Source organism: Gossypium hirsutum, chromosome A02, assembly GCF_007990345.1.
Source record: "Gossypium hirsutum isolate 1008001.06 chromosome A02, Gossypium_hirsutum_v2.1, whole genome shotgun sequence".
NCBI classification, from domain to species: Eukaryota; Viridiplantae; Streptophyta; class Magnoliopsida; order Malvales; family Malvaceae; genus Gossypium; species Gossypium hirsutum.
In genome coordinates this window covers 71,246,108-71,255,422 of record NC_053425.1, presented here as the reverse complement: position 1 = coordinate 71,255,422, position 9,315 = coordinate 71,246,108, and the positions used below count along the sequence as shown (strand labels likewise).

The 9,315-nt window shown below is 38.6% G+C and overlaps 1 protein-coding gene across 1 annotated transcript; it reads left to right on the top strand.

Annotated features, from left to right (window-relative positions):
• Nucleotides 1-6,290: 6,290 nt before the first annotated feature.
• On the top strand, nucleotides 6,291-6,868 carry LOC121213902 (uncharacterized). Its single transcript, XM_041087248.1, has one exon. The coding sequence runs from the start codon at nucleotides 6,370-6,372 to the stop codon at nucleotides 6,862-6,864; it is 495 nt and encodes a 164-aa protein (XP_040943182.1). The 5' UTR covers nucleotides 6,291-6,369; the 3' UTR covers nucleotides 6,865-6,868.
• The last annotated feature ends 2,447 nt before the right edge of the window (nucleotides 6,869-9,315 follow it).

Below are 9,315 nucleotides of genomic sequence, written 5' to 3'. Positions count from 1 at the left end.
TATCTAATTCTTCCTTTCGTTTTTGAACAACATGAGGGGAGTCTCCAAATTCCAACGTAATAATCACATCATCACAATTCCAAAAGGAAAAATCCATCACATCAAAGTATAAATAATTTCCAAACAACCAATCAATGGAATTTTCAACTTCAATCGAAGTGAGCAAAGATATTTGAAAATTTTCAGATGACTTACCTTGACGAATATGAAGAGAAGAAAATTGAGGATTGGGTTTACCTTTCTCAGTCAAAATGAATCTTCTCTCTTTGGATAGATAATGTAAGACAAACCTATTACTTCGATAAATTTGAATAGGTGGGGACGCACCATGACATGTCTTGCTCCTCGAGGGTGGAATTCACAAAAATAAGACGGGTTAGTATTATCGAAAACTATGGACTTAAATGGAAAAGGAAAGTTACCATGGAAATTTGATTCAATTCCAAAAACATAGGTTGGCCTTACCTTCTCGAAATGAAACGAAAATTTCAAATGTGGCCAAACAAGGTGATTAATAAATGAATCAAAATTGAAACCCAAATCATTGAATTTCACCTTCTTATCAAAAATTCGAACTTCAAGCAAACATAATTTCAATGTAAATGATGCAAAGCGCTTAATGTTTCCATAAAATGAATTCATGTAGCAAATACCAGGCTTGAACACACGAACTTGATTAGGAATTCCAACAAGCAACATATTAGAAGAAGATATAATCAACTCACCACACGAATGATATTTCACTAGTTTAAACACACATGTTGATTTGACAAAACTGAGCATACCAAAATGCAAAGGTTCATACTTCAAGAGTATTAATCGGGAATGCAAATCACTACATGGAAATTTCGCACAAAAACTCAAAGATTGTTCATGAAGAACACAATTGCACATATCATGTGAAGATCTTTAACATGGATGCCAAACAAAGAATTTTTAACGAACATGCAACTTTTCAAACAGGCAGATTTATCACAAATCAATTGAGCAGGCATATTTAAACATAAAGATTTAACACATGAGTTCAAAAAGTTTGCAGGGTCAACACATGAGAATTTTTACGTGACAGGCTTTGATCAAACATGTTCAAATTTGCTTAGGGAAACTAATCCAATGTTGTCAACAAATTTTCCAATGTAGTAATCGTCATAAAAAAAACTGTATATGGCACCTTTTAAAACAAAATCGTTAACAACAGTAAGTGAACAAAAATTATCCAAATCAAGTGACTTTGATTCGATAAACAAAGAATCCTTACCTTCCTTACCTTCAATCGCAAGTGGGTGGTAGTCATTCGCGAACTTACCTTTTTCGAACAACCTAAAACACCTCTCGTTTGGAAGGTAATGTAGATGGAATTGGTCGCACAAACTTCTAGGAACCTGAAAAGTTAACTCACAGAAGATCGAACAGGTGGGTTAGTGGAAATAATCCTCACTTGCTCACTTGTTTTCTCACTCGATTCTTTTTCTTCTGGATCACTCGTTTCTTTTGTTTCAATTTCTTTTTCATCTTCTTTTTCACTCTCAAATTTCTTTTCATTTCCTTTTTCATTTTCTTTTTGCTTTTCAAAGGCTTTTTCAAAGGCTTTTTCAAGTTCTCTCAAGATTCGCTCATTTTCTTTCTTACTTGCCTCTTGCCTCTCTTTTCTTTTTATTTCATTTTCTTTTTCTTCTCTTGCTTTTTCTTTTTCTTTTCTTTTCTTTGTTTTCTCTTTACAAGAATGTACAAAAGAACGATGAGAATACAAATCTTGTTCGAAAGATGAAGAACTATTTGCATATGATTCACAATCAAAACTTCGTGAAGAATACTCCGGGTAAGATTTCTTTGAAGATCTAGTAGGAGTATGTCTTTCTCTTCGAACGCCATCTTGGAATGAATCAAAATTGTAATCGGCTTCTCGTCTTCTCAAATTTCTTGATGAAAAGGACTTTCGATCGAAGTCACTTCTCGAATTCGCTGATGAATATGCGTCATAGTATAAATCTCTTTGTCTCGAAGTAGATGGCGAAAAGGAATCACGATAGGAACTTTTTCTTAAGTAGTAGTCGGGGGTATATCTCCGTGGGGTTCTTGGTTCCGTTTTACGACTTGAAGAAACTCGATCACTTTGGTCTTGTTTAGTCGCCATTCTTCGCTTTTCTTGAACCAAATATTGGTATTCCGATTCGGTGAACTCTTCGTATGACATGATTTTTTGTTGCTAAAAAGAAAATGTTAGATCACAAAACAAAATAAAAAAATGAAGTACCTCACCACAAACCTCACAATTTCGCTCAGAAAGAAAATTGGATAACACTCCACTCGTGTTTACACTTGTCTAATGGCTTTTGCTCACTCTAATGTACTCACCACTCGTGCCTTTTTCCGCTCGTCTCACTCTCGTGAATTCGTATTTTGTTTCAAGAAGACTAATTGCGGCTTAGAGGGTCGGCTTCAAATGAGTTACAAGGGATAACGTCGGGTGTAGGGGAGGCTAAACAAAGAAAAATAAAAATCAAAGTATGTGTGGTGTTTGGGGGTAGAGGGAATGGTAAAATGAATGGATGCTCGGAAGCAACAAAAAAACAAAATAAAACTCACAAGACTTTTCACTTTTGTTTTTTTCTTCTTTTTTTTAACTCGATTTTTTGTCACTTTTTTTTTTCCTTTTTTTTTGATTTTTTTTTTGAATTTTTTTTTGAATTTCTTCTCCTTTTTTTTAAATCCAATACAGTAGTAAACAAAATACAAGGAAGAGAGAAAAAAAATTAAATTCCAACTCAAAAAAAAAAAAATTTTGATTTTTTTTTACTTCTTTTTTTTTTATTTTTTTTCGTTACGAACCTACTCCGAGCTTGGTACGAACGTCGGCATTCCTCGTTTTAGTAGCTCTGATACCAGATGATGTGATTCGGCTCGGTTGATTGAGTCGATTCACTTGATTGCCCGATCGTCGACGAGGAATACAAAGCTCCCTTTGCGCATAACCTAAAGAATTCACTAAAGTCAGCATCGTTGACATATAAATCTTTAAGAAATACAAACCCCATTAACTTAGCATCCAAAATATTTAACAACGCATACCTTCGAGATAGTGCATCAGCCACTACGTTTTCCTTACCTTTTTTATATTTAATAACATATGGAAAAGATTCGAGAAATTCTACCCACTTAGCATGCCGCTTATTCAACTTGTGTTGACCCTTTAAGTACTTCAAGGATTCGTGATCGGTATGTATGACGAATTCTTTGGGCCAAAGATAGTGTTGCCACGTCTCTAAGGCTCGAATCAACGAATAGAGCTCCTTGTCATAAGTCGGATAGTTTAAGACGGCACCATTGAGTTTCTCGCTAAAATAGGCAATAGGCCGTCCATCTTGCATCAACACGGCTCCAATGCCTAAACCTGAGGCATCACATTCTAACTCGAAGGTTTTATCAAAATTAGGCAAAGCTAATAACGGTGCATGAGTTAGACAATCTTTAATTTTCAAAAAGGATTTTTCTTGTTCCTCTCCCCAAACGAAGTTGGAATTCTTACGAATAACTCCAGTCAAGGGTGCGGCTAAGGTGCTGAAGTTTGGCACGAATCGACGGTAAAAACTTGCTAATCCATCGAAACTTCGGACTTGGGAGACATTCGTCGGACGGGACCATTCTTGGATCGCCTTGACCTTCTCTTGATCGACTTCAAGGCCCTCCGAACTAACAACGAAACCTAAAAACACAACCTTGTTAGTGCAAAATTCACATTTCTTTAAATTAGCATACAAAGTTTCTTTCCTCAATACTTCCAAAACAGCCTTCAAATGTAAAACATGATCATCTAAATTTTTACTATAAACTAATATATCATCGAAGTATACGACGCAAAATCTACCAATAAAAGGTCTTAGAACGTGATTCATAAGCCTCATGAACGTGCTTGGGGCGTTCGTTAAGCCAAATGGCATAACGAGCCATTCGTAAAGCCCATGCTTCGTTTTAAACGCAGTCTTCCATTCATCACCCTCACGCATCCGTATTTGGTGATAACCACTCTTAAGATCAATTTTTGAAAACAGACTTGCGCCACTTAGCTCGTCAAGCATATCATCCAATCGTGGTATAGGATGACGATACTTGATAGTTATCTTGTTTATAGCACGGCAGTCCACGCACATCCTCCACGTTCCATCCTTTTTCGGGACAAGCAAAACAGGCACGGCGCATGGACTAAGGCTTTCGCGCACATAGCCCTTTTCAAGGAGTTCATTTACTTGCTTTTGTAATTCTTTCGTCTCTTCAGGATTGCTCCGGTAAGCAGGTCAGTTTGGAATCGCGGCTCCCGGCACAAGATCTATTTGGTGTTCGATTCCACGAATAGGTGGTAACCCACTCGGGATTTCTTCCGGGAATACGTCTCGAAATTCCTGCAACACAGACAAAATAGAAGAGGGCAACTTATCATCAAATTCGTTAGTGCCAAGCAAGCTCTCCTTGTACAAAAGAACCAATAATGGTTGTTTCAATAACATCGATTTTCGAACTTCTCTCTCTTTTACCAACAAATTCTTTTTTCATTTTCATCACTCGTTTCTTTTTCTTTTGAATCACTCTCTCTTTTTTTATCACTCATCTTTTTGTTTTCTTCTTTTCTTCACTCTTTTCTTTATTCTTTTCATTTTTTTGCTCTCTCTCGATTTCTTTTGATTTTTCAATCGAACTCCTCATTTTGAGTTGATCTTCATACACTTGTTTCGGTGATAATGGAGCTAACGTCACCATTCGTCCCATGTGTTTGAAAGAGTATCGGTTTGTATATCCGTCATGAATCGCTCGCTTGTCGAATTGCCAAGGCCGCCCCAAAAGAAGATGCCCCGCATGCATTGGTACGACGTCACACATAACTTCATCTTGATACTTCCCAATTGTAAACGAAATCAACACTTGCTTCGTTACCTTCAATTCTCCACCATCGTTAAGCCATTGGAGTTTATACGGATGGGGATGTTTAATGGTGGCCAATCCGAGTTTCTCCACCATCATTGAACTTGCCACATTTGTACAACTTCCCCCATCAATTATAACGCAACAAATCTTACCTTGCACTTGACATCGCGTATGAAAATGTTTTCGCGTTGTTGATCGTTTTCGGCACCTTGCAAAGTAAGGCTTCTCTTCACCACCAATATTTCTCCATTTTCGGCTTGTTCAACATCTTCACATCCATTGAATCTTCATGCATGAATCTGCCCAATGAATCTTCAAATTCGGCTGTACCTAAAAACACACATGAACTTAATTAATTTCAATCAAATTAAGCTGAACTAAGTAAATACATAATGTGAACATCCTAATTTAACATTGAAACAACTTAAATATTAATAAAGCATGACACAAATTCGGTTGAACAGATTTAAGACATGTAATAATTTAGACAAACTAAATGAAATCAAGACATCTTTAATGTAACTAAATTAAGACATATTAAACACTTATATTAAATAAAAACATATTAATAAGCTGTAATAAGACTTAATTAAATGCTTATTTAAATGGTTTAAAATCCAGCAGCAATTTAATTAGCTAGAACGAATTTCAACTTCAAAGAAGTTGAAAATATTCAGCTCGTCTTTAAGCTCTTTGCTTTCATTTTCCTCAATCCGTTCCACCAATGCTAAAATAGCATCTTTAAATCGTTTAGCTCTAGCTCACGTTATCGGACCAATGGGCAGCTTAATAGCTTCTTGTTCATTCTCCATTTGGTTCGTAGGCAAGCTCACATCAGAATTCTCCGATTATGCTATGATATGGTGGGATCAACTCACTACGAGCCGAAGAAGGAATGGGGAACGACCAATATCCACTTGGGCCGAGATGAAGGCCGTGATGCGACGTCGTTTCATTCCCTCCTACTATCATCGGGAACTCTATCAAAAGCTTCAAAATCTCACTCAAGGTTCAAAGAGTGTTGAGGATTATTTCAAAGAGATGGAGATCGCAATGATCCGAGCCGATGTCCAAGAAGATCGTGAAGCAACAATGGTGCGATTCCTTGCTGGTCTCAACCGAGATATCGCTAACATTGTGGAACTCCAACATTATGTTGAGATAGTAGACATGGTACACATGGCCATTAAGGTGGAGAAGCAACTCAAGCGAAAGAGTACCACTCGAAGTTTTCCTAACCCAAGCACAACTAGATGGGGGCAAAGTTCGAGTAAAACTAATCCACCAATCCGTGCCAAAGAGCCAATGGTGCCTACCAAAGCAAACAAACCTATGGGTGATACGAGCAAAGGTAAGGCAACCGATTCATTTGCTAATCGTTCAAGAGATATTAAGTGTTTTAAGTGCCTTGGAAGGGGCCATATTGCGAGTCAATGTCCCAACCGCAATGTCATGGTGGTTCGAGCAAATGGAGAAATCGAATCGGAGGAGGAAGAACTTGAAGACGAGCCCGAAATCGTTTCTGAAAACGATGAAGAAGTTGAACACGCTCTTGATGGAGAACTCCTCGTTGTTAAAAGAAGTCTAAGCATCCAAAGCATCGACGATGAACAACAACGAGAGAACATCTTCCATACTCGTTGTCAAGTACAAGGAAAGCTATGTAGTGTCATCATCGATGGAGGAAGTTGTACGAACGTAGCGAGCACTCTCATGGTGGAAAAATTAAATCTACCAACCACCAAGCATCCAACTCTGTACAAACTTCAGTGGCTCAACGATGGAGGAGAGTTAAAGGTGACAAAGCAAGTTCTAGTCTCCTTTTCCATTGGAAAATATTCCGATGAAGTGCTTTGCCATGTTGTTCAGATGCACGCAGGTCACTTGTTATTGGGCCGTCCATGGCAATTCGATCGTCGAGTTATGCACGATGGTTACTCAAATTGATATTCTTTCAAGCATCTGGGGAGAAATGTAACCTTAGCACCATTGACGCCAAAGCAAGTTTATGAGGATCAACTTAAGTTGAAAAATTCTGTAGATCAAATGAGAGAAAAAGAAAAGAGCGAAAATACAAAAGAAAAGAAAAATGAAAAAGAAAAGAAAATTCAAAAAAAGAGAATGAAAAGAGAGCGATAAAAGAAAAAGAAGAAAAAGAAAAAGTGAGTGAAAAATTGAATGTCTTTGCAAAAGCAAGTGATGTTCGAAAAGCGTTTTTGGCAAAACAATCGATCCTTGTACTTATGTATAAGGAAAATTTGTTTAATACTAACGACTTATCCGGAGATCCCCCTTCTTCTATTTTGTCTCTCTTGCAGGATTTCAAAGACGTTTTTCCGGATGAAGTGCCAAGTGGTTTGCCACCACTTCGTGGTCTTAGAACGTGATTCATAAGCCTCATGAACGTGCTTGGGGCGTTCGTTAAGCCAAATGGCATAACGAGCCATTCGTAAAGCCCATGCTTCGTTTTAAACGCAGTCTTCCATTCATCACCCTCACGCATCCGTATTTGGTGATAACCACTCTTAAGATCAATTTTTGAAAACAGACTTGCGCCACTTAGCTCGTCAAGCATATCATCTAATCGTGGTATAGGATGACGATACTTGATAGTTATCTTGTTTATAGCACGGCAGTCCACGCACATCCTCCACGTTCCATCCTTTTTCGGGACAAGCAAAACAGGCACGGCGCATGGACTAAGGCTTTCGCGCACATAGCCCTTTTCAAGGAGTTCATTTACTTGCTTTTGTAATTCTTTCGTCTCTTCAGGATTGCTCCGGTAAGCAGGTCGGTTTGGAATCGTGGCTCCCGGCACAAGATCTATTTGGTGTTCGATTCCACGAATAGGTGGTAACCCACTCGGGATTTCTTCCGGGAATACGTCTCGAAATTCCTGCAACACAGACAAAATAGAAGAGGGCAACTTATCATCAAATTCGTTAGTGCCAAGCAAGCTCTCCTTGTACAAAAGAACCAATAATGGTTGTTTCAATAACATCGATTTTCGAACTTCTCTCTCTTTTACCAACAAATTCTTTTTTTCATTTTCATCACTCGTTTCTTTTTCTTTTGAATCACTCTCTCTTTTTTTATCACTCATCTTTTGTTTTTCTTCTTTTCTTCACTCTTTTCTTTATTCTTTTCATTTTTTTGCTCTCTCTCGATTTCTTTTGATTTTTCAATCGAACTCCTCATTTTGAGTTGATCTTCATACACTTGTTTCGGTGATAATGGAGCTAACGTCACCATTCGTCCCATGTGTTTGAAAGAGTATCGGTTTGTATATCCGTCATGAATCGCTCGCTTGTCGAATTGCCAAGGCCGCCCCAAAAGAAGATGCCCCGCATGCATTGGTACGACGTCACACATAACTTCATCTTGATACTTCCCAATTGTAAACGAAATCAACACTTGCTTCGTTACCTTCAATTCTCCACCATCGTTAAGCCATTGGAGTTTATACGGATGGGGATGTTTAATGGTGGCCAATCCGAGTTTCTCCACCATCATTGAACTTGCCACATTTGTACAACTTCCCCCATCAATTATAACGCAACAAATCTTACCTTGCACTTGACATTGCGTATGAAAAATGTTTTCGCGTTGTTGATCGTTTTCGGCACCTTGCAAAGTAAGGCTTCTCTTCACCACCAATATTTCTCCATTTTCGGCTTGTTCAACATCTTCTTCATCTTCGGTTTGTTCAATGGCCTCCTTCTCTTGTTCACTTTCAGATTCAATCTCGCCATCGTCTCGAACAAACATCACATTCCGATTTGGACATTGGCTCGCGATGTGGCCCCTTCCAAGGCATTTGAAACATTTTATGTCTCGAGATCGACTTGGTTGGGCTTCCATCTTTCCTTTACTCGTTTCGGCAATCGGTTTGTTGAACTTGGTGGCACCACTTACTTCTTTGTTTCGGCTTGGTATGTCACGTTTGTTGGTCCCTTGCCCCCACCTAGGCATAGAAGAAGTGTTAGAGAAAGTTTGTGACGTACCTTTTCTTTTTAGTTGTTTTTCGACCTTTATGGCCATATGGACCATATCAATAACCTCAACATAGTGGTGTAGTTCGACGATATTTGCGATATCTCGGTTAAGGCCGGCGAGAAATCGAGCCATGGTGGCTTCTCGATCTTCCTCCACATCGGCGCGGATCATGGCCACTTCCATTTCTTTGTAATAATCCTCCACGCTTCGTTGGCCTTGAGTTAAGCTTTGGAGCTTTTGATACAACTCCCGGTGATAGTAAGCAGGAATAAAACGCTTTCTCATTATTGCTTTCATTTCCGCCCATGTAGACACGTGACGTTCTCCATTGCGTCTTCGGCTCAACGTGAGTTGATCCCACCATATTATGGCATAGTCGGAGAATTCTATAGCAGCTAACTT

What these genes read in the sequence shown, in the direction of transcription:
- LOC121213902 (XM_041087248.1), top strand. Translation starts at nt 6,370, where the DNA reads ATGGTGGTTCGAGCAAATGGAGAAATCGAATCGGAGGAGGAAGAACTT.